Source organism: Onychomys torridus, chromosome 7 (assembly GCF_903995425.1).
Source record: "Onychomys torridus chromosome 7, mOncTor1.1, whole genome shotgun sequence".
NCBI lineage: Eukaryota > Metazoa > Chordata > Mammalia > Rodentia > Cricetidae > Onychomys > Onychomys torridus.
The window spans coordinates 95,675,403-95,701,026 of NC_050449.1; the positions used below are offsets into that span (position 1 = coordinate 95,675,403).

Consider the following 25,624-nt stretch of genomic DNA (forward strand, 5'->3'; position numbering starts at 1 on the left):
CCCACTCTACCTCAGAGGAACTCCCTTGACTGTGCAGAGGCACAAAGGACAGCCCCAAGCAAAGGTTCTCTGAAGCCTTTCTGCCTGCGGCATCCACGTTACCCTGTCTCTGTGCCTCAGTGGGCCCTTCCACATGGGCACCAGTAACTTCAGCACATACAGTGACAGACTTTATAAAGCCCAGGGTGTATGTGGTGTCCACAGCAAAGCTTAACCATTTCAAGCATTTCTTTTAAATTATGGAAGGACAAAAGTTAAGAAATAGTCTTGTGTGAAAGAATAATATGCCATTAATTTTTTTTTGAAGACCATCTCAGTAGAAAGCCTTTTTAATCCAGGATAGCCAGAGCTACACAGAGAAACCTTGACTCACAAAACCAAATGAAAAAGAGAAAGAAAAAGGAAAAAAAAAAGATTAAAATTAAAATATTTTACTAATAAATCTGTGCGGATTTTCATATCTCTGTTTTAACCACTGCTTTGCCCCACAGAAATGTCATAATTTCTCTGCTATAAGAGCTTTTTAGGAACACACTTGACCTATAATGACCTGAGAGTCCAGTCACCTGTCTGAGACTTGGTGGTACAAGGCATGGAACCCCTGAAGTCAGGCTTTGCTTTCCTTGGCCCTTTCCTCACTAAAGTCTGCAGCAGCAGAAAGGAGAAGCCCTTTCTCTCCCTTTGTGGTTGCTTTGAGGTGACTACCTGGGCTGACGCCTGCTGCAGCTCACCTGACTGGGTTACTGGTTTACACATTGCCAGAAAGCTTTGTGATGTTGGGAAGATGATCATGTGACCTCATTAACTTATTTTTCCTTTTAGGTACTTTTGGGCGTATTTTCCATGGGATTTTAGTAGATGAAAAAGATCCAAATAAAGAAAAACAAACATTCGTAAAAACAGTCAAAGGTAGGGTTTTCTTGTGTGCTGTTTCCATAATAGTTTTTGTGTAGGTGACTCAAGGTAGCAAAACTTTGTCTTCTGTCTCAGTGTGTGCCCGACACTGGAATTAGTTCTAGTAGTGGGACTCACAGGCTCACTTTTGAGAATGGAGTTTTTCTCACAAAGTAAAGGACACATTTTTTATAGTATTTTTATTTTATAATTAACTTAATTTCACATCAGCCAGGGATTCCCCCCATCCTCCCTCCTCCCACCCAGGAAATAGTTTTCTAACTTAACTAAACATTTATTAGTTATGGTTCCAACTGTAGTTAAATTACATTAAATTAACTTGTCTGTTGCTATGTCTAATTTTGGGTTTTCCCTGTTAAAACTCTCTCATACCATCTGTTATCTCATCTAAGAAAATATTGTCATTAGTTTACTTTTCAATACAGACATTTACAAAGAAAACAATTAAATGTCCTCAGATCCCAAATACCTTAGATATGGGCTGTTTATCTTTCATTCCCTCTCCATCTTGTCCGCTTACATACTGTATAGTGCCCTAGGAAATGCCTGCCTGACACAACCCCCCCATTACTACTCCCCTACCCCCACCCCGTGGGTGAACAAACGTATATATACATGCAGAGACCAGGGGTCAACCTTAGATTTCTTTAATCAAGTGCTATTCACCTTGGTTTTCTTTGTTTTTGTTTTTAAATTATTTTTATTTTATGTATATGAGTGTCTTGCCTGCATGTGTGCATTTGTAACACATGGGTGCCGCAGTCCCCGAGGAGTGTGTCAGAACCCCTGGAACAGATCGTTGTGAGCCACCATTCAGGTGTTGAGAGTTGAACCTGGGTCCTGTGGAAAAGCAGCCAGTACATTTAACAACTGAGCCCTCTCTCCAGCCCATTCCACCTTTTTTGGGGGGGGGGACAGATCTCTCTGTCTGGGACCCAGGACTTTCCAGTTAGGCTAGGCAGACTGGTTAAGGGACTCCAGAGATGCACCTGAACCTGCCTCAGCAGTGCTGGGGTTACAAGCACATGCTACCATGCTGGCTTTTGTACTCCACCTTCAAGCTTGTTCCCCAGGCTGGAAGGCAAGTGCTTCACAGATAAGCCTTCTCCTCAGCCCAGTAAACACTGATTTCTGAAAAAGAAATTAAACACTTGCAGAGATTGAGGGGATATTACTTTTGAGTAGAGGTGACAATTTTTTTTGAGACAGAGTTAAATGATAATAAATGTTTCTAAATTTACTTAAAGGCATACATGGGAAGGATGGAGGGCTTATGTATATTATTTCTAAAAATTTGGGTTTTACTAGTCTTGTCTGGAATTTATTGCCTGTAATTTAGCAAAATTACCCGGTTAAGGCTGCTGCAAATGCTTAAAACCCTCCACACTCCCCTTAGCTTTTCTAAACAAATGGTTTAACTTGCTATTTTGTTTAGTTTTTGTTTATCAACTCCCTTTAGCTCCCAAAACATTTAATATTTTGTTAGATTGTAGTGGGCTTTCTGATTAGTTTTGAAGGATAGTTTATATGACTCCTTTTATATTTTACTCTTTATAAATAGGAGGTTTGAGCCACAAGTTTAGTAAAAGAAACTGCCTTTTGTTTTCTTACTTTTTTCAAGGAAATATTTTATTTTAATGCTGATATTTCTTTGGATTTATACTCTATGGATCATAGTGGATTAACAGAAGAGGTTTCCACACAGCATTGGTTTGATTTAGGGTTGAAAAGGAAATAATAGCGATAAGAAAACACAGCACGGATCCTGCAACTCTGTGATAAGCTTTCTCTTCTGTGCCAGAGTTGTGGCCACTGCTCAGCCTCCTGTAACTACTGCGCTCTCTCTGATTGGAGGGCAACAGGAGAAAGCACATGGGTCCTCAGCATCCAGTCATGGCTTGTGTGGGGCCGAGGGGATGTTTGCATAGAGTGCTAATTGTCAGTTAATGTTCAATACTACCAACAGACTTCCCTCACAGGGTGTGTGCTTTATTTTTGGACAAATAGGAGTTCTATGAAGAATATATTTTGGGTTTTGTTTTAGAGAACACATTTTTTATGGGGAAAAATTGGAATTTTTTTTAAGTTTAATAATTTTATACAGAGAGCTAATGGATACCCAATGCCACTTTCCAAAGACTGAATTCAGATATGTCACCTGGACTCAAACCCATGAATTTAGAGCTAGCTAGTAATACAATGGAGTCAGACAGTACAACGTGACTATTACAGCATCTAGGAGGCTGAAGCAGGAGGATCAAGAGTTGGAGGCCACCCTAGGCTACACAGTGAGACTTTGTAAGTTCAGAAAGCTTAAACAGTATAGGAAGGTGCAAAATATAAGTTATCCTGTCCCAAAAGAACCAGCATAAGAGTTATGCTCTTTCCCCAAGTCAGGGAAAAAACATGCTTCTGGGTATTTTTTTTTTCCAAGTAATTTTGTTTTTAATGATCACACATACCTTTGCACTTTGCTTTTGGAATTTAATGTGTATTTAATTTAATGACTTCCACTGGCAGTGCATGCAGACCTATCTCTGTAGAGTACTCTAGGGAGCCCATGTGACTCTTGATGGCTCTGCATTTGGTGATGATGCAGGTGCAAATGTGTTCTCACTTTTTTTTTTTTTTTTTTTGACATAAGGTTTCTCTTTGTAGTTTTGGTGCCTGTCCTGGATCTCACTCTGTAGACCAGGCTGGCCTCGAACTCACAGAGATCCGCCTGGCTCTGCCTCCCGAGTGCTGGGATTAAAGGCGTGCACCACAACCGCCCGGCATGTTCTTACCAAGAGTCTGCTGATGAGTCTGTCTCCATCCATTCTTGCCCAAACCGGCGGGCAACTGAATATTTGTCTCTATTAGTCTGATGGGAAATGGCCTCTCCTAGTTCACTCCTGGTATCTTCACTCAGTGGACCCGAAAGTCATTTTATAGTTTTGTTGGCTCCATCTGTGCTTCAGTGTTTCCCTAATAGTTTGTCTGGCGTCTTTATGAAGAGGGAGTGAGCCTTCTGTATGTCTCATGTGTTTTTCCAACTGCTGCTGCCTTTTCTCCTTGGCTTATGGAACCTTACTCAATTCCTGTCATCTGTGCAGGAGTTTCTGAGAAAGCTGTCCTATTCAGGAAGGTTCTGTCTGCTGCCATGAAACTTTAGGCTGTATCTCTTTGGATTTACTTGTAACTCACAATAAAAATTTACCTGGAGTAAAAGATATTTACTAGTAAAATGTTAATGTCATAAATACAGTGTTATTCAAGGCAATGTCTTCTCTTTATATAGATCAAGCTTCTGAAGTTCAGGTGACGATGATGCTCACTGAGAGTTGTAAGCTTCGAGGCCTCCATCACAGGTGAGAGCAAAGGCCGCATCTCAGCATCAAGCACAGCTCAACTCTGAGCTCTTACTTATTTTTTAAGAATTGAAGACTTTTTCAGTAACTTGTTTTTGTTTTGTTTTGTTTTACTTTGTTTTTCTGAATATGAAGAAGGTAAATGCATGCTCATTGAACACATTTGAAAACAGTAAAGTACAAAGAAGATAGAGAGCAGTGTATGAGCCACATAAATAATAAATGGACACAACCAAGCTTTCTAACATGGTCTATACATATTTATGCACCTGTCTCCCCTTAAAAAATATGACAAAGTGATGCATACATTAAAGATAATTGTAATGAAAATTTCAAATGTATAGAACATCACTGACAAAAATAGTAGACTAGTCTTGGATGCAGTGAGGTTGGTGGTCTGCCATGTTTGCTGTAAGTGTGCACTAGTTGTGCGTGCGTGTGTGCGTGCGTGTGTGTGTGTGTGTGTGTGTGTGTGCGCGCGCGCTGTGCATGCCCGTGTCTGTGGTAGAGGTTTATACATCTAGAAATAGCATCTATGTATTTGTCTGTAGAGATATTTTATAATAAATTAGATATTCCAACATGTTAGTGTGTTTCCAGTATACATTTAAAAAGGGATAGTGTTATCTTTTTTTTTTTTTTTTTTTGGGTGGAGCTGAGGATCGAACCCAGGGCCTTGCGCTTGCTAGGCAAGCACTCTACCACTGAGCTAAATCCCCAATCCGGATAGTGTTATCTTTAATAAAATTAATGCATTTCTTATTGTAACAAAAGAACTGTTTCTAGGTTTTCATGTTGGTAACTATAAATCCCTGTCCCTATTTAAAAGGCTACTTGGTGGTTTACTGAATGGCTGTATACCACATTTTATTTAACTCATCTCTTACATATGCTCTTAGAATCATAGTATGATTTCACAACAGGTACTTGGGAGAAGAATTCTAGATGAGGAATCAACCAGGGACAGCAGCATCAGTATCATGGCAAAGTTTTTGAGGCAGGGTCCCTGGCTGTTCAGGGACTCACTTTGTAGACCAAGCTGGCATCAAACTTACCAAGACCTGCCTGCCTCTGCCTCCCAGGTGCTGGATATAAAGGCATGTGCCATCAAGCTCAGTTGGCAAAGTTTTTTTAAAGCACTGTGTAGAGATCTGATGGGTGGTGTATGTCTATGACCTATGGGGACTATGGGAGTCCAGCCCCTCAATAGTCCCCTCCCAGGGTCTGGGAAGAATCTACAACCAGCTGATAATTAATCTTTGATGAAAAGAAATGAATCTATGTACACGAAACTCCTTAGTCCACACACTTTATTATTCTGTCAGTTCTCTTTCTACAAGCTTCAGTTCTGTTCTCGTGCCTAGCCCCTTTCTTGCCTGATTTCTCTCTATATTCATCTACTGCTCCCTCTAAGTTCTATCTTAATTCTCTCATCTTAATTCTGCCACACCTAGGTCCTTCTCATCTCGTTCTTACCCAGCTAGTACTTCCCCATCTGGCTCTTCTTCATCTTCCATCTCGTCCACACGTTCTCTCTGGTCAAAATCCTCCTTATCCCTCTCCGTTCTCCATCTCTCCATTCTCTCCAAGTCTCTCAGGAGTCCAGTTATAAACCCAAGCAATAGCAATCCCCTGGTCTAGCAAGGTCACCAGGCTTGAATTCTGTGGGGTCATAAAGGCAGGTAAGAATTTTCCTCAGGCAGTGACCACCAGGCTTTCTTTTACAATCCAAAATGGGAGTGGTAAAAGAGGAGGCCAACTCAGTTTTCATGATTGGTTAGTTAGTATATGAAAAAGGGGGTCTGTGTGCCCAGTCTACATTCTGAGAAGTGGTTAGGTAAGAAGTTCGGAGTCTATAAAGTTATTAAGGCTGTAAGAAAGGAGGATCCGAGCTAAATTGTGTAAAGCTATTACTTAAGGTCCACCTGACCTAGGCGGTGTCTCCTTCTGGAATTTACCTTAAATCAGGAGACTAGCATGTGGTGGTCTGGACTTGTTATTTCTGTTAGTCCTTGAAAGTGGCTAAGGGAGATATCCAGTGCTGAAAAGGGAGAAACGGATGGGCTGGGGGAAAGGAAGCCTTTCCTGAGGCTGTTCTCCAAATACCTTGAATGTATATGTCCAGAGAGAGGTCAGTCTACACTATTAGCACTTCTTAGGGAAAATCAATTGGGAAAACTATGAAGGCACACATGATTTTCCTAACAGAAGACAGCTGGTATATAACAAGCCAAATAACACCAAAAACTCCTTGGAATTTGTCTTCCTCTGAAGGAATTCCTTGATCCCTTCAGGTAGTGGCTTTGCCATAACCAGCTGAGTTCTTATATTTTCCGGTGGCCCGTAGCAGTTCTTATAACATTTTCCTGAGGCCTGTAGCAATGACCCAGAGTTCTTGGGGTACAGACAAGTAGATATCTGGAGCTCAATGGCCAGCCTAGCCAAATCGGTGTGCTCCAGGTCAGTGAGAAACCAAGATGGAGAGCAATCAAGGAAAGCACATGATGTTGACCTCTGACCTCTATGCACATGCTTAAACATGTGCATACATATACACACACAACCACATGTTCATTCACCACACACAAGTACTGGATATACTTACCTTAATTTATATGACTAATGAGAATTTCACAGGTTCAAAAAATGAACCAGGATTCTACATGTCAGAAGGGTCGATGGACTTCTGGGAAAGGCAAGTGGTGTATGCAGAGAGCACCATGGATTTCCATTTCAGTAGACTTGGGCAGTTGCTTCAGCTCTGATAAAAATTATGAATATATAGAACTTTGTTCTTTTCATTTTGTTTTTACTTTGGCTTTTGAGGGCCTAAAAAGATGACAGCCACATAAAAATAAGACTGGTAATGAACAGGAGACAGATTTCTGGCATTGTGTTAGTAGAAAAGAAAATAAGCCAAGAGTAGAAGACAACTGTTTGGGCTCGGATTAAACAACATAATTCTTACCTTCCGGTCAGCTGAGATGAAAGCAGCATTAAAATCCAGTAAATCTCAGTAGCAAACAGAAAAGAATACTTTGTTTAGGAGGTTAAAAAGGTATTTAGTTTCACATCCCAAGACAGATGTCACATTAGGCTTGTTATATAATGTAGACACTGACTAATATAAAAGTAAGTACTCATTTTTAAAAATTTCATTGAAAAAACCCAGGCTTTTGAAAAAGTAGTTAAATGCAGTATTGAGAAAAAGTGAAAGTATATTTGGAAGAACTGAATCACATGACTCAAGAATGTTGCCTTTCATTGGCCAGATTCAACCCCAAGTGCAGGGGTCCTCACTTGTAGAGGAGTGCATGGACAGGCCCTTCCTTTAGTGTATGTTTGCTTTTAAAACATAGTTATAGTTGTTAAACAAAATTAAACACAACAACAACAAAACCAAAAACATGTTTTGTGTCCTCGGGGCTTTTGGAGTACCCTTTTTGACAGTGCTGTGAGTGAGTGCTTGATGTTTCCAGCAGTGTTTCCCAGTAGTCTCCCATGCTAGTTGAGGACTTACACTCCTAGCCAGTTCTCCTCACCCAATGAAACCTGTACCCATCAGCACAGAAGTATGGGCAGGGATAAACAGGGACAAAGCCAGGTTTTCCTCAAGAGATCTGCCATAGCCCTGAGCTTGCCTTGGTTAAGCAAGCCCAGGCAGGCATCTGCAGCGTTCTTTCCTGCAGCTGCGGACTGTATGGTTTCTAGCATCCCCCCACGATGCACTAGCAGTCCCACTACACCCCACAGAGTGGAGCTGAGTGGTATTGATTTGGAACAGTTGACGCTGGATGAGAGGGGAGGCTTGTAAAGGCGAGTTATATAGTTTGGTCAGAGTTCATTGTCATCTTGTCTTGGAAGTGACATCAGGACTCCCAGTTGTAGGAATAAAATGGTTAGTGTGCGGCATTCCCTGTAGCACTTCATCTCACTACACTCTCTTTTTAAACAAATATGCATGGCTGTGTGTTTGTTCTCTTTGATTTAGTTCATTAACTCCCATTTTGCACTCAGAACTCAGCTGGGTACAGAATAAAATGAAACAGTAATCTTAGATCAGTACTATGGAATTTTTTGTGCAGACTTCACTCAGCAATTACTGTTACCTGTTTACAGATTTCACCCTTTGAACTGGTTGTGGTCTATAATTCAGAAGGTTTGCTCTGTTTTAACATCTGTGAGGAAGGGTGTAGAGGCAGTGATGCATTTTAAAGCATCTTTAAATTCTCTATTTTTTGTTTTTATTTTTCCACTGGAACTTATAAGCATAAATTTTTAACATAAATAAATACTTATATAAATTAAAAATAATCCAATTTCATTACTTCATGTCAGAGCATCCCTAAGCCATTTCTTGTGGCTTGAAGTCCCCATTGGCCCAGGATGATGACATTTGTTAGTGCTGAATGACACACAGCTTTAAGGTTGCAAGAGTGCTCAGCATGGGAGGCAGTTGTTCCCAGCCCGGCATCTCCACCTTGCCTCTGCCTTCTCACCACACCTCCTTTACACCCACCCATGCATTCTGAGATATCTCAGGCTTTTCCCTTTGTCCTTTCCTTTAAGATGGGTGAAGTGGCCGGGTCGTGGTGGTGCACACCTTTAATCCCAGCACTCGGGAGGCAGAGCCAGGCGGATCTCTGTGAGTTCCAGGCCAGCCTGGTCTCCAAAGCAAGGTCCTGGAAAGGCGCAAAGCTACACAGAGAAACCCTGTCTCGAAAAACCAAAAACCAAAACCAAAACAAACAAAACAAAACAAAACAAAAAAACCAAAAAGATGGGCGAAGTGAAGGACAGTCATGTGTTCTTGAAAGCATTTTCATAAAGCTTATTACTGCTTCCAGAGTTGTTTTTTTCCCTTTTTACTTTATGTATATGGGTGTTTTGCATCCATGTATGTCTGCACCACATGTATGCAGTACCCTGGGGGGGGGGGAGGCAGAAGAGGGCATCAGATCCCCTGAGATTGGAGTTAAAGGCAGTTGTGAGCCACCATATGGGTGCTAGGAATCAAACTTGGTCCCTCTGCAAGAGCAGCCAGTGCTCTTAACCACTGATCCCAGAGGGTTTTTAATCCTGGCGTTGTGGAATAAAAGTTTTTATTTCATTTAGTGTATTTGTTGTGTGGACAAAATGCCATTAATTCTGCTAAATAATTTCAGTCTTGAGGGAAGGAACAGAGATAATCCTTTAGGTTTAAAGAATGAGCCAGCTCGCATTGGGGATTTAGCTCAGTGGTAGAGCGCTTGACTAGCAAGCACAAGGCCCTGGGTTCGATCTTCAGCTAAAAAAAAAAGAATGAGCCAGCTCACCTGCCCATTCTGAAGTCAGGGTTTGTGTTGGCTGCCCTTAAGGTAAGTCATGATCTGTTGTGTGCATGGGGGTTGGTGGGAAGGTGTGTGTGTGTGTGTGTGCAGTCCTTCCTGTGTTCTCCTTTTTTCCTGGGAGGAAATGTCCAGCAGCCCAGGGGAAAGCTCGGGTTATGGAATCTTATCACACCTGCATTTTCTTCTCTTTGTACTTGATCTTTGTCCTTAGGTTCCCTAACCTTTCTCCTGGCATGGCTGCCAGTGATGCAAGCAGAAGCCCTGGAGGGTCCAGTGCCTCTTAGAGACCAGTGCTTCTTACAGTTCTGCTCAACGGGGACATTCTTAGGACATAAAGAAAGGCTAAGCAGACATTAACTGTAGTCTTACAAGTCAAAAACAACTCCTCTTGGTACATTTCTGCAGTTTTCCCTGTCTTTGTGATTGTCCTGTGAATGTGTGTTTTGTGTCTCAGGTTTTTTAAGCTCTTTTCATGTTTTCTTATGTTTCTTTTTGATCATTGAACCGTCACGTGTTATTTTATTATTCTTGGGCATTCACATAGGTGGCAACTTTTCACTGTCGATAACCCATTGACTGTTTTGTTAATGTAGCTTTTTATGTTTGATATTAATTCTTTATTAAACCATCCTTAGAAACAGAATTTACTAAGTGATAGTGCTTTTAGGTTATTGTTATGTGTGTTTCAAATATGTATTAAATATCGTAATGGCACAGGATGTGACACACTGCATATGTAAATGGAGTCTTTGATTACTTCTGGCTTAGTAAAGAGGAGGTGATTACTTAAATAGTTACAACATTGGGGAAAATTAGTTATTTCCATATATCAGTAGGAGTGTCATTCCACAGGAGAATGGTGTGTGTGTGTGTGTGTGTGTGTGTGTGTGTGTGTGTGTGTGTGTGCGCACGCCTGCCACAAAAGGTGAAGTGGACAAGATTATTCACCATACACTTGGTTTATTTTGCATATAAAACTGTTTGTGGTTGGTGAAATCCACATGTTACAAGTTTGAAAACTAAGGCCAAGGCACTTGCTGTCTGTCTTCCTTTCTTCCCCCTCTCACCCAGATAGGAAATTTTACTTTTAAAAAATGGATTCCAAATTCTGTGTGACTGCAAACATTTTACTTCTGTGACAGTTTCAGTCTGTTAAAGACCTCTTTGACGACCATACTTTTATTCACAGTCTAGAGTGGGCCTTTTTATTTCTAAATGTGATGATGAAATTAGCGGGACAGCATCATGACACACTCATAGCCAACCCGTTTTTGGCTGTCTGCAGTTATCCTTTGGGGAAGAGAATCCAGTACAAAAGGTTCATCTGTGTTAGTAATCTATCCTACGAAGAGAGCTCGTCTATATGGAGACTGTTTATGTATGGGTCAAAACACAGAACATTTGTAAATAAGAGTTGTAACGGATATCTTTTTAAATGTTTGGGGGATTTTATTTTGCTTTAGATTATCTTTATTACTTTTAATTTCAGATAAACCCATAAAGTTTTAGATTTCATTTGTATTTTTCCCAATTTATTATTTTACAGAAACCTTCTTCCTATTACTCATGTGTGCATAGAAGAAGGAGAAAAGCCCATGGTGATACTGCCATACATGAACTGGGGGAATCTTAAATTGTTTCTACGACAGTGCAAATTAGTAGAAGCCAATAATCCACAGGTGAGAAAATGTCCCCAAATGATGGTTTCTGATGTCTTTTGAAGTAGGTATTAATAACCACACACGTGTCCTAAAGATCTTCAGAGAAACTCAGAATGAACCAGGCAATATTTATAAGCTGTAGATTTAGAGGAAAATAGGATGATGGCGTATGATTCCTCCTGGAGCACACTTGGCCGATGCTGTTTTGCTTTGTTGGCTGTGTGTTCATTCATAGTCACCTCCGATGGATGCCCCGTGACAGCATCTCAGTCCTGAAGACGTGTGTCCAGGATTCATTCTAGAAATGGAAGCTATTACAAGTCTGTCTGACCATATGGTGCCTACAGTGGTGCTGAGTAGAGGCCTGGATTGTGGGAGATAATTGGGGTATCCTTAATGTGCTTGGCTGTAAGATGCCCCCATTTAAGAGTTTCTCTCTTGTCACTGCCCATGTACTCTGCTGTGAGCATCTGATCAGATTCTAGACATGTTATGATAGTGGTAAGAAAGTATGCTGCGTGTTTTGCTCTTTGCTATATTTTTTGGTTTTGTTAAGTTGATTTTAAGATTTATAATAGCATACTTATTGTAGTTAATAAGAAAAAGACTCAGATCTGCATTGAATAGTTGACTTAATGTATATGATACATTGTTTAAGCTAAAAGGATAAAGCTGTGGTTGGAACCATGTTCCTGGAGGCTTTGGCCCATGAGCATCACTAGGGGGAGAACTTCCTTCCCTAGCCTGCATGGCTGGTGTGCATCTAAAGGAGCATGTCAGCCAAGAGAGAGAGCTTTGGACTTGTTTAGTGGAATGACCCTCAGGGGAGAATCTGGTAAAACCTACTCCTGTGAAAGAAAGGAGCAAATCATTGCCGCACATACTAAAATAATGCTTTCGAGGTTCTATTTTCATTGAGCAGAAATCACTGAGAAGCTGTTCTGTAATGCTGATTTGAGAGAGATAAGTACAAAAGATAAGTTAAGTCACAAGATAAATTCATATAGATGGCAAATCCCATTACAGATCAGGGGCTATTGTAATAGGTGAGCCATAGACAATGCTCCAGAGAAATCTTGGTTGAGAAATAGGTTTTTAAAAACTCAGTAAGTAGGTGCAAGGAAGTGCTTTAGGGTGGGACTATGGACTCAGGTAGTCAGATCCAACTAGCTTTGTACTGTCAGCAAACTGTGTCTTTTTTTTTTTTTTTTCCTGTTATGACAGGCAATTTCCCAGCAAGATTTGGTACATATGGCTATTCAGATTGCCTGTGGGATGAGCTACCTGGCAAGAAGAGAAGTGATCCATAAAGACCTGGCTGCTAGGAACTGTGTGTAGGTGTCAAGGGCTTGCTGCTGTCACTAGATGGGTGGTGCTCCCTGGATTTGGGGTTCTGTTGGGAGTCGTTGTGGGACTCAGACTGTTGATGGGTAACCGTGGGTCTTCTGGACACCCTGATGCCTGTCATGTTCGTGTTTTTACTTCTCAGCATCGACGACACTCTTCAAGTGAAAATCACGGACAATGCCCTTTCCAGAGACTTGTTTCCCATGGACTACCACTGTCTAGGGGACAATGAGAACAGGCCAGTACGATGGATGGCTCTGGAGAGCCTGGTTAACAATGAATTCTCCAGTGCTAGTGATGTGGTAAGTACTGGAACCCAGGTATCAACAGCGTGGAGAGGAAAGCCTCCTGTTTACAATGTTCTGCCATTTCATCCTTTTAAAAAGCTTGTTACTGTTCCTTGAAATTTTCATCCAGAGAGCATGTGTAGTTAGCTCCCTTTTGACCCCATTAAAACAGAGAAACTGGCTCAAATCCTGGGCTGGTGCTGTGTTCTCCCTGTCCACAGAAGCTGACACTGTGGCAGGCACTGGGTTAGAGTAGGCACTGAGGTTTAGAGGCCGACAGCAGCTCATTAGCTCTCTAGACAAGTCTCGGATGACCAAGGGGGTACTAAAGCACAGAGTGCATTGCTCTCTGCAAATGGCCTCTTCTCAGTTGAACAGCAGGCTACCTCTCTGTAAGTTCGAGGCCAGTCTGGTTACACAGAGAAACTCTGTCTCGAAAAACCAACCAATCAAACAAACAAACAAAAAGAATGAAAAACAAATGTGTTTTTTCTTTTTTTAAAAATGATTTGTTTATTTGCATTGGTGCATTTGTGTAAGGGTGTTGGATCCCCTGGAATTGGAATTACAGACAGTTGTGAGCTGCCATATGGGAAGAACAGTCAGTGCTCTTAACCGCTGAGCCATCTCTGTAGCTCCCAACTGTGTTTTTATGTCTCTTGTCTGTTACATATTGTAGCTGTATATTTGGGAATTTGCTAAAAAGTTTTGCTATTAAGGTCCTTAAATCATCACTCAATAATATTGTATTACTTGTAAAAATGATTGGGATTTGTTCTAACATTTCAATATTGAAGAACCGGGCATATTGTGTTTTGTATCCTGGTATATTTTATTTATAATTCAGAGTTGCCTTTTTATTTCAGTTTGTATGCTTTACATATTTCTCTTTTAATAGTGTATTACTGACAGCAGTTTTGCTAGTCCATTATTTACATTGATTAGTGTACACTCATTGTCATACACTCAGTATATTAGTTTTTGCTGGTTGGTATAACAAGTTACTACAATCTCAGTGTTTTAAAACAATTTATTCTCTCCTGGTCAGTTCTAGAGGCTGAAACAAAGGTGTTGGCAGGGCCATGCTTTTTCCAGAGACATCTGGCTGCTGGTGACAGTCTTTGGCTTGTGGCTCCATCTCTGTTCACGTTCATATACAGGTTCTTTGGATGCTCTTCAGAACTCTCTGCCTCTCTCTGACAAGGCTGTAGTGACTGCCTACACAGTCCAGAATAAGCTTCTCCTTTCAAGGTCCCTAGTCACACTTTTTTCCATAAAAGATAATGTTTGTTGGTTTTAGGGGTTAGGAAATGGATCTTTGGGGCTATCATTCAATTCACTGTACTCAGTAATTGAAATTATCTAAGATTTCCTTATTGAAAAACAACTCTAATTTACAATCCTTGAAAACAGAATGATTTGATAAGGAGAGAAATCTCATTAATTATGACCTAATTTTTCCTCTTTCATAAACTGGGTGCTATTTGATGTATTTCTCCTTTTATATACTAAGTATTGTGGTAAAATTTGTTCACTTGATGTGAATGAACAATTTACTGAGTTCTTAAACTTTTCTTGTTAAAGTTATATATATATGTGTGTGTGTGTGTGTGTGTGTGTGTGTGTGTGTGTGTGTGTGTTCAAAATCATTTTTTTATTTATTGTAAAATTAACTATTCTCGGAAAAAAAAAAAAAAAGAAAAAACATCCCTGACATCTGAAATGTGCAGAGTAAGTGCGCATGGTTGTAAAAATGGGTGCTACCTGACTGAAGGAGAGGCTGCAGGGGTGGCACCAGGAAGAACTTGCTTCATGTTGCTCACAGAGAAGCCCAGTGCATGCTGGGAAGAAAGTGGCAGGTGAGGAAGATGAATGCAGAGTTGTAGATACTGTAGGGGTTCAACTTGGAGGATAGTTGAGAGCCGGGTCTGGGCTCTCTCCAGAGCTTCTTGTCAGGAAACAGTTTCTCTAATGTTAATGTTCAGAAGTAAAAGTTCCAATGAAATCAGTAGAGAATATTCCTTGCCTGAAATCATAGTTTGTGAACTCAAAACTATTCGGGCAGAAAAAGGAGGCATTTCTTAGATGATAACCTGTAGGTATGTTGTGTTGTTTTAAGGTAAACTTCAAGAGACTGGGACATTTTAAGTTTTTTTCTTGGTAAAAGGAATATTGATAGGTAATATTTCAGAAGGGGGAGGAAGAATTGTAGGAGCCAGAGGGGTTGAGGACACCCTGAGAACATGGCCACAGAATCAACTAAGCAGAGCTCACAGGGGCTCACAGTAACTGAATCGACAAGCACAGACCCTGCATGGGTCTGAGCCAAGTCCTCTGCATGTACCTTAAGGTTGTGTAGCTTGGTGTTCCTGTGGGAGTACGGGGGGTGGTGGTGGTGGTGGTGGTGGTGGTGGTGGTGGTGGTGGTGGTGTGTGGAGGGGGTGTCTCTGACTCTTTTGCCTGCTCTTGGGATCCTTTTCCTCCTCCTGAGTTGCCACATCCAGCCACGACATGAGGGTTTGCCTAGTCTTATTATGTCTTGTTAGGCCATGTTCAGTGGCTATCCCTGGGAGACCTGTTGTGTTTGTGTTTTTTTTGAAGGAGTTGATCTGGGGGATGGGGAGGGACTAGGAGGAGTGGAGGGAGGGGAAACTGGTCAGGATGTAATGTATGAGAGAAGACTAAAAGTTAGAAAGATGTTTCAGAAGGGTGTGTAAGATGTCTAGTAGTGCCGTAATGGGAACTGCTTGGTGTACCGTAGTTCTTCAGGACGGATTGCTTGGTTGACTTGTTTGTTTCTGTGTAGGCATTCCATTATATAATTAATTAACAATGGGGTTTTTATTTTATTGTTTTATATGTATAGGTATTTTGCCTACATGCATGTCTGGATCCCCTAGAACTGGAGTTAGAGACAATTGTGAGCTGCCATGTGGGTGCTGGGAGTTGAACCTGGTCTTCTAGAAGAGTAGCAAGTGTATTTAACTTTTGAGCCATCTCTCCCGCCCCAACAATGGGATTTTTAAATCACACTAATGATCACATACTTTCTAGGACTCCTAAAACAAAAATAAGATGAATGTGTGGGATTCAAGTTAGTGTCATGCATGTCTAAACGGTTCAGATAAACTGAACGAATGGGGCTCTGGTTAACATAATGCACGTCTAAACAGTACAGATGGTGTCTCTTTAGGCATTGTTTAGACATGCATTATATTAACTAGAACATGAATGCTGAATTACTGAATGCACTGCTCTGGGCTACTAGAACATCATGCTTTAAAAAAATCTCAAAGTCATACTTACAGTCAGTTACCTTTACAGTCATGGTATTTTATAAAACTTTTGAACATTCATATTTGTGCAAGAATTTATTTTAATCAGAATGCCATTATACTAATACTTCATTTCTATTTTTTGACAGCTTTTTTTAATATTTAAAGTTTTTTTTTCACTTTTTAAGTTGAAAATATTTTTTTTTCATATACAGTATATTCTGAGTGAGGTTTCTCCTCTCTCATCTTCTCCCAGGTCCTTCCCACATCCCCACCCACCCAACTCCATGCCTTCTTTCTCTCTCTCTTTTAGAAAACAAGCAAATACAAACACACACACCAGAATTTTAACAAATAAAACAAAAACAAAGAAAAAGCATAAAAAACACACGCAGAGACACACATAAACAAAATAAAACCCATAAAAGCACAAAATCAGAAATCATAATATATAAGCAAAAGACCTGTAAGATTAAAAAGGGAAAAAAGTCTAAACAAAACAACCTGAGATCAGAAATATCACTGAGTTTGTTTTGTGTTGACCGCCTACTGCTGGACATGGGACCTTCCCATAACTGTTTACATACCCAGTGAGATCCATCGGAGACAACTGATTTTCCCTTTGTAAGCAGTTATCAGTTGGAGATAGCTGCTGGGTTAGGGATTGTGTGCACCTTCCCCCTCAGTCCCGGAACGCCATCTGACTTGGACCTGCGCAGGCCCCGTGTGTGCTGCCTCAGTCCTTGTGAGTTCATATGTCCATCAGTCCTGTTGTGTTGGGAAGATACTGTTTCCTTGGTGTTGTCTGTCCCCTCTGACTCTCATGATCTGCCTGCCTCCTTTTCTGCATAATTCCTTGAGCTCTTAGGGAGGGTTTGGTGAAGACATCCCAATTAGAACTCAGAGTTCCAAAGTCTCAATGTCTACACATTGTCCAGTTGTGGGTCTCTGTATTAGTTAGTTCCTGTCTATTGCAAGAGAAAACTTCTCTAATGATGACTGGGCAGTATAGGCAGAATGTCATTAGGAGTCATGTTATTGCCAAATTCCTTTAGCATTAACAGCAGTATTTGGTTTTCTTATAGGGCTGTGGTCTATCTAATCTCAGGTACTTGGCCACCTAACCAGTGTCAGGCATGAATTCTCTCTCATGGAGTGGGTCTTAAATCTATCAGATAGTGGTTGGCTACTCCCACGTTTGTGCCTCTATTGTACCAGCATAGTGTATTCTACAGGCAGGCCACCATTGTAGATTTCAGGGTTTCTAAATGGGTTGATGGTTACCCTTCTCCTCCAGTAGTGTGCCGTGAAGACTCTAGTTAGGCGCCAGTGTGGCTTCTCCATGTTGAGTGAGTTACTGTAGGCTTACCTTCTTGCAATAGGTCCCTCCCATCAGCTTGGGAAGAGCAACCAGTAGCCTTGGCAGTAGCCTGAGTTGTTTGAGGGTGTCCATGGGGCCTCTTTTGGCAACAGCTCAACTAGATGTAAAGCATTCCCATCACTGAGGGTTCATTGATGGTGAAAGATATCTAGTTGGGGCATTCTGTCCCCCATTATTTGATGACCCCATTTAGATTTCTCTCATAGATGTATATATTTTAAGAAACTTCTTGTTGTAGGTTTCCATATGACTCCTCAAATGGCCTAACTTTATTTTGTTTTAATTACTATGAGTTCAATAATGGACATCTTAACAGAATTCTCTAAACTCACAATACCATCGTCTGTTTCAATAACATTTTCACGCTTGAACATGAAATCTTGCTTCAGCCTCCTAAGTGCTAGGATTACAGGCATGTGCCACCATGGTTTAAGTATTACTTTTTTTTTTGTCTTACTCAAAATTCTTTTGAGTTGTGCTTAGCATGTCATTATAAGAATGTCTCTTGGTTACATTTAATGTGGCTGACTTTTTAAAATGTTCAGATTTTTCTCTTTAAATTCTTACAGATTCATCTCATGCACTTCTATAAGTGTCTTTTGCCTTGAATAATTGGGACTGAAAGGAATAATTATATCTTTTTCTGTGACTATGATGGCCTATTAGTGTGAAAATTCTGCCTTTCAGTTTGGGCTATTGAATATTGTTTTAAATTCTGAAAGATTATTAAATGTTACATTTTAATGTTGGGGTTGAAAATCCTAACAATTCCATGAACACAGGCTGAGTTCCTTTGCCCTCTATGGGTGGAGGTGCGGTTTCATTTTATTTATTTTTCTAAATAGGGTTTCTCTGTGTCGCCCTGGCTGTCCTGGAATTTGCTCTGTAGACCAGGCTGTCCTTGAACTCAGAAATCCACGTGCCTCTGCCTCCCGAGTGCTGGGATTAATGGCGTGTTCCATCCACCATGCCCACCTGCGGAGGTGGGGTGTCAAAGTTGTCCTCACTGTCATTTTTAGGGATGCCGGACAGTTTTCACCATCATGTACCAAGTAAATTAACTTCACCCACAGTGGAGTCTGCAGCTGTAAAATGCACACTTGTAGGTGTAAAAAATGCACATTCACAGGAGTAAGGACCCTTTTCTTTCCTTGAAAGAACCTTAACAATTCTGCATTTCTTTGTAGTTTAGAATCCTTCATGATTTGCTTAGAAACACATTGGGTTTTTTTGTTTGCTTTTGTTTTCTTTTGTATAAAAGTAATACATTATGACTTTGGGCTTTGTTTTTATAATTCTAATCAGGAAACTTCCAATATTTTGGTACATTAAGATTCTAATAGTGTTAACATCAGCTTAGGAAATACACACAACCAGATTCTGCTAGTTACGAAGGTCTCTATTATTCTTATGTGACCTCACATAGGCCCTCTGAAGACCGTCTGGGTATTGTTCTATATTTTCATCAAATGTAGGCACAACCACAGATTTCTATTGTGACTTTCTTTTCCTTTATTTGAAAAAAATATTTTTTGATTGATGCCTCCTTTGAATTATTTCGATAATTATAGTAGCTAACATAGTTGAGCTGTCAAGACTCTGCCTCCAACTGAGGGGTGAATGCAATTAGGGAAACACAGTTGAGAGTTTCATGTTGGTTTTCTTGTCTTTATGCTACTACATTGTGTTTAAAAAGCATTTTCTTGGGAAAAACAAATCAAGGAAATGACTTCCATGCTAATTTTACCAGTGTGATTTATGGCCGTCAAGAGATCCTTTTTAAGGCATTTGAACAGTTTTTAGGCCACAGGGCAAATCAAATGTGCCCCATGTGCCTTGCTGTTTCTTTGTAGATATTGGTGGATATTTCCTAGGAGGAGAATCTCTAGTTCTCAAGAGCTTGCATTGCAGTGTGTTTCTTCATCTTGTTCCTGTTTGCCAGTCGGTGTTCTAAAGGCCATTGCCACCAGGTACTGAACACTCACTCGGGAGAACCTCAAGTTTACAACATTTTCACTGAGAGCAGTCTTTGTAACTCTGGAATCTAAGTGAAATCTGCAGTTATTGGAAGATGCTTATTATTTTTAGAAGTATGGAATGCTTTCTGTTTTATATTTTGCATTCCTAAGTTTAGAGTAGTGCTTAGAAGATTGTTTCCCTCATAGTTGTAGATTCTACACATCAACAATCTTGAACCTATTAAGTATCAAGTTTACATTAAGGAAATTAACATAAAGGCATAAAGAGCAATATAGAGATCAAAGGATGAGTCCAGACTTTTGTTTAGGAAATAGAGACCTAAGATTTAATATTTTCGATATTAAGATACTGTTTATTTGTATTATTCTAACTTTAGTTGTCCTGATATTTCCTAAGAATGAGGAGTGTATGAATTACTTTAAGAACAGTTCTTGTGCCCCGCAGTGGCGGCTCACACCTTTAATCCCAGCATTCAGCAGGGCAGAGGCAGGCAGATCTACAGAGGGAGTTCCTGGACAGTTAGGGCTATACAAAGAAACCCTTTCTGGGGTGAGAGTGGGGGGCAACAACCAGTTCTAAGACCAGTTGTTGTATTTCCAGAGGTGAGCAGTTGCCTCATTAGTGTGGTCTGTAGCTCTGCCTTTCAGGATCTCATGTGTCTCTAAACACTCCTTCTGGTTGCTTTGGAGACTTATTTGTATGTACACTCTGCTTCATGAACTCCCTTAGAAGACCCTGATGTTCTGATGAAGCCATGTGCATCTGTGGAGAATGTGGCACAGTGGGATATTCCACTTGGGTGGAGGTTTGGAGGTGTAAGGACTAGTCATACTTGGAGCTACAGATTGCTGACTTTTGAGGTTAGGTGGTGTCTGAGTAGATTAAGCTGATATAACAGACTGAGTCGCTTAAGACACAGGCTGCATTCATCATCTCCCTGAAGCCTGGGAAGTCCAGTTTGAGGGATGGATCAGAAGTGACCTTCCTGCTGTGTCTTCACACAGCACAAGGAAGAGGGCTTTGCTGAGATCTTTATAGACACCAGATTCACTCCTGAGATCTCCGCCCTCATGATGGGAACTCCTCCCAGAGCCCCGCCTACTGACTTCATCACACTGAGGTCAGGAGTTCAACATGTGTGTGCCTGAGGTACACACACACAGTAAGTACATCATGTTCTGCCACTGAGCCTCCTAAATACACCCTTCATATAGTAGATTTCCTTCATTTCTTCCTAAGAGCCCTAAAAGCCTGAGCTCATTTGCCTAGAATCAGAGTCTAATCAGATGTGAGTGAGCCTCGAGGTAAGATTTATACTGAGGTAATTTTGTCTTCAGCTCTAAGTTTAGGAAACCAAGAAAGTTACTGACTTCCAAAATGCAGTGGTGGGGTGGGTTTAGGTTGGTGCATCTGTCTCCAAAAGGATAAATCAGGAAAGGAAAAACAACAGCAATACAGTGTCTGATTAAAAAAAGCCAGAACCCAACAAACACAGTGATACCTCAGACTCATGTAATTCTCTTTAGCTGGGTAACTTGCCATTCAGGTCTACTGGAAACTTCACCCACAGCTGCTCACTAAATTTCCTTGGTGGCTCTCTGCCAGGGTCCCAGCCAGGCAGGGCAGAGTATAAAAGTGTATTTCATTGAACTACTTCCCCACTGAATATTCGTATTTATTTACTCTCAGTCAGCTGGCTAGGGGAGACTGCTATGTTAAACCCAGTCTGGCATTTTAAGTTCCCAGAGTAATCAGTCACAGAAGTTTCATTACCCAGTAGCCTCAGCCTCATACATCAGATGAAAACAATTGCATACTTTATGACAAGCCATATATATGTTGTGAATGAAAAGAATAGTTTTATGTTCTTCATCTTAAATGGCAAGATCATAAGCTGTGTGATCATAAGCTCATGTCTGGAATCCCAGCACTTTAGGAAGCTGAAGAAGGAGAATTGCTGGAGTCTGAGGCCAGCCAACGTGAGAGAGAGAGAGACCCACATATACCTCCCCCCAAACAGAGAATAGCATTCATGTGCACGTGTTACTTACATATCCTTCTGCCAAAGCAACCCCAAGATCAGGTGTCTGTGGTGCCCACTGCATGAGGAGACAGCAGGTTCTGAAAGGCTGGAGCATTTGGCTTTGATGTTCAGAGTTAAGAGTTTGTATAGCATTGTATGGTGGATTGGATTATATCACCTCCCCACCCCAATTCTCCAAAAGATATATTGGCAGTCTTAATCCCTATAACTAGGAATGTGAGGAGAGAGGTGGGGGAGGGGAGGGGAAGGGAAGGGAGGGGAGGGGAGAGGAGAGGAGAGAGTTTGTATTACACTACCCAAGTCTAAACACAATTCTATTTTGTGTGATATTTTTAATGATTTTGTGCATGAAACAGAGTTTCATGGTATGAAAATTTCTTCATTGTTGTATCAGCTCTATAACTTGGATTTTGGAGCATTTTGGATTAGGGATGTTATACCTGTGAAGGACTTTAAAAAGAACAGTGCTTCCAGATTTTGTTCATACTGAAAAGCCGTAACCTCAGGCGTATTGCACTGCGCTTGGATTTTACAGAGAGACTTTGTAGTTGCCTGTGTGCTCCACCCCCAAGTTCTGCTCTTTTACTCATTGAGAAATGTGTGGTTGAGCAAGCCACGATTTCACCTCTTCCCTCTCCTTATAAACCTAAGCTACCAGTGCGAGCTTCTTGAGGTTTATTGTGAAAATTGAATGTGATTGGAGGCTCATTGCAAAATACTGTGAGAACGCTTGAACTCTTGGCACACAGGCATTATTCTTTCCCTGGCTTCAGTGATTATGAGTGCAGCCTTTGCAGGTGACAGCAGGCTGGAGATTGTCCCTACCCAAGCCCTGCCTGGTGGCATAGCAGCAGCTTTGGGTGCACATTCTCCAGGAGCTACTGTGCAGCCAGGGCTGAGCTGAGAAGGGAAAAGTCAGTCCTCCAGTGCTTTGCTGCCTCTGCTTAGGTTCCCTCCTTACTGGTCATTCATCTGCTGGTTTTAAGGAACTCTGACCTTTCACTCAACTGGTCGATGTTTTCAGGGTGTTCCCATCCACTAACCAAAAGTTGTTAATATAGAGCTCGTAATGCACCCCAGTGGCTGAACAAGTGCTTTGTGTACACAGTACCCAAGTTCCATCCCAAATCAGAACCCACGACTTCTTATATAATCTAGGTTGTTTTCCATTTCCCAATGTAATTAATTAATTTCAGGGTAGCATGATTCATAGCCAGCAGTAAAAATGCTTTCATCCAACAGACCTATTTACTCAGAACAAATAATACCAATATTCGTATTAAAGAATGAATTCATTAAAATATTCTTTTCCATAACCCAGCTAGAGAAACTAACCAGCATGATAGATTTCTTTTTATGAACAATATTCTTCTTTAAGAGTTTGTTCAGCTGCTGTTTTTGGCCTGTAGCTTGCTCTAGTCACCATACCCAATTTTAAAATGTCCTCTCATTATGCTGCTGTTCCTCCTAGTGGGCCTTTGGAGTGACACTGTGGGAGCTCATGACTCTGGGCCAGACGCCCTACGTGGACATCGATCCCTTTGAGATGGCCGCTTACCTGAAGGATGGTTACCGAATAGCCCAGCCAATCAACTGCCCTGATGAACTGTGAGTGTTTGGGATCTTGGACATGAGCTTTGATGCATTTACTTTATGATTATAAAAGTAGGAAAGTAAGTTCCTGTGTTCACACGGAGCCTTCTTTCCCCTTTGAGAATCATGAGTCTTCAGATGTGACTTAGATCTTGTGGAAAACCACAAAGTCACTGTTTAATGCCCTTAGCATCTTATATCAGTGGTATATAATCTTAATTACTAAAAATTGGCCTGAGAATTTAACATAATAATGAGGAAGCTGATAGGATATTATGTCAGTTATGGGACTTTTGTTTAAACAGGCATGTTTAACAAGATATGGTTCTTAGAAAAGCTTTTCTCAGGGTCCAAATTTGGATGTCCAGCACCCACTAAAAAGACACATATGGTACTGTGTGTCTGTGACCATACCACAGGGTGGGTGGAGACAAGCAGATCCCTGACAAGCTCATTGGGTAGCCATCCTAGCTACATCTATGAACTCCAGGTTTAGTAAGATATCCTGTCTGAAAAAAGAAAACAATAGAGATGATACTCACTGTTGACCTCTGGCCGCCACACATATGCATACAACCACACAGACGTGTACATATACTACACGAGCGATCAGAGACAGAGAGACACACCTTTCTCTTTATGATATTGCCTTGCCAAGCATCAGTGATGCTTAAGGAAGATGCTCTGGGCTAGCAAGTGACAGGTGCTTCTGGCCTCCATCACATAGCTGACCTTCTCCATCATGGCCATGGGGTGTACAGAGTCTGGTTGGGGAAGTGGATGCAGAAGTGAATGTTGTCTACAGAGGCCCCAGAAGGTTTCTCTGCCAGTTTTAGGCAGCGGCTTTGCTATACATCCAGGAATCTTGATTTCAGATGACACCTCCCCTGAGTTCTTCTCCCACAGCGACCAGGAGGACACAGGCTGTTATTTTGACTGTGTTCTGTGTATTTACATGAAGCTCTGAACTTGCTAAGTATTTTGTATTTTCATGAAGAACTGACATCCATGTTTGTAATCCAAATAAATCATCTTAGCTCTTTTCAGTGTTAAAACTGCCAACATGTAGTCAAATGAAGCGATTGTTAATAGGCTGTCTTCTCCACAGCCACATTTGAACAGAACGCGAACTGGTAGAAACTGAACGACTGTTACCAGCCATGTTTCCATGTCACTCTGCAGGTTTGCTGTGATGGCCTGTTGCTGGGCCTTGGACCCAGAGGAGAGGCCTAAGTTCCAGCAGCTGGTCCAGTGCCTCACAGAGTTCCATGCCGCCCTGGGAGCCTACGTCTGACTTCACTCCCAGCCCCACAGCCCAGAAAAAAGTGCCTGATGCAGATGCTGTGCATGCAGCACAGCGCCTGCAGAAGCCCCCGTGTCTCCCAGAACACCGTGCCTTAGAATGCTTCCAAACTGAACTTTAAAGACACACTTCATGTGGAGTATTTTCTAGAAACCACTTTTATTAGGTTGAACTGAAAGGGGTTTTGTAAATTTTTTGGCCAAAATTTTTTTAAAAATATAGTTACTTTGGACTAGGGGGTGCATCCTTAAAAAAAGTAAATAAACAGTTTTAAAGATTGTTTAGACACAGATGTTTGGAACAGCTGTCTTAGTACCAACTTCTTTTATTTCTATGTTTTGCTTCATTGAGGTAATGAGGTGACTCACCTTTAAAGCTATTTTAATATTTTTGTCACTGCTTTTGGGAATGGTTTGTCTGCAAAATGTGGTGCTTTTCCTAGGAAAAACAGCATAAAAAGATGTCTGGTTTGCGCTATACAAGGAAAGATAGTATATGAATAGAAGGAAAATTGAAGACAAGGTAAAGAGAAAAATATAAAAAGCAACAACAGCAATAACAAAAACCATATTGCCCCTGCATGGAAAATTGCTTGTTTAGTGAACGTTGCTCTGCTTTCGTTTCGGGAAGCAGTGGCTGAGTTCATCACATCTCAGCTTTCCTGTGAGCTAGAAGAAGGCTGAGGGCAGATTTGTAGGAAACAGTGGGGGCTTATTTATTTTTGCTTTCTGGGCAAAGAGATGGTATGGTTCCTAAAGTGAACCCTCTCCACGCCTGCTGCTCCCTCTGTGTGCACCTGGGCTTGTGCTATGCACAGCTGCTGCTTCGGTTGTGGGCTTGGGTAGTTTTTGTTTTTCGTTTCAATTGGTAATTTTTATGCTTATCTTCAAGACTGGCTTTAGTATAAATTTGTTTTTTAAAACACTTGAAAAATTAAAGGACTCATTTTATATGACGGTATTCAAATACTGCTCCTAATGTGTGGTTGGTGGTTGTGTCTCAAAACTCTTTGAACATGCAACTGCTGGATGATCATGCTTTATTTCATGAGCATGTGCCTCAGGTTCCAAAACCCTAACAGGAGGGCAGCTGACTCTGTTTGGCCTCTGTGGCATGTGAAGTTGAAATTACTGTCATAAGGAAGTGTCACACAGAGAC

At 41.1% G+C, this 25,624-nt stretch overlaps 1 protein-coding gene across 2 annotated transcripts in view; it reads left to right on the forward strand.

Annotated features, from left to right (window-relative positions):
* Positions 1-25,418, forward strand: part of Ryk (receptor like tyrosine kinase) — an 80,146-nt gene extending 54,728 nt beyond the window's left edge. For both annotated transcript variants that reach the window (XM_036193010.1, XM_036193011.1), the window contains exons 9-15: positions 823-909; positions 4,196-4,265; positions 11,142-11,274; positions 12,481-12,590; positions 12,746-12,905; positions 23,042-23,178; positions 24,346-25,418. In XM_036193010.1, the coding sequence (XP_036048903.1) occupies positions 823-909; positions 4,196-4,265; positions 11,142-11,274; positions 12,481-12,590; positions 12,746-12,905; positions 23,042-23,178; positions 24,346-24,457 (809 nt within the window). In that variant the 3' untranslated portion in view covers positions 24,458-25,418. The remainder of the gene's footprint in view (positions 1-822; positions 910-4,195; positions 4,266-11,141; positions 11,275-12,480; positions 12,591-12,745; positions 12,906-23,041; positions 23,179-24,345) is intronic.
* The last annotated feature ends 206 nt before the right edge of the window (positions 25,419-25,624 follow it).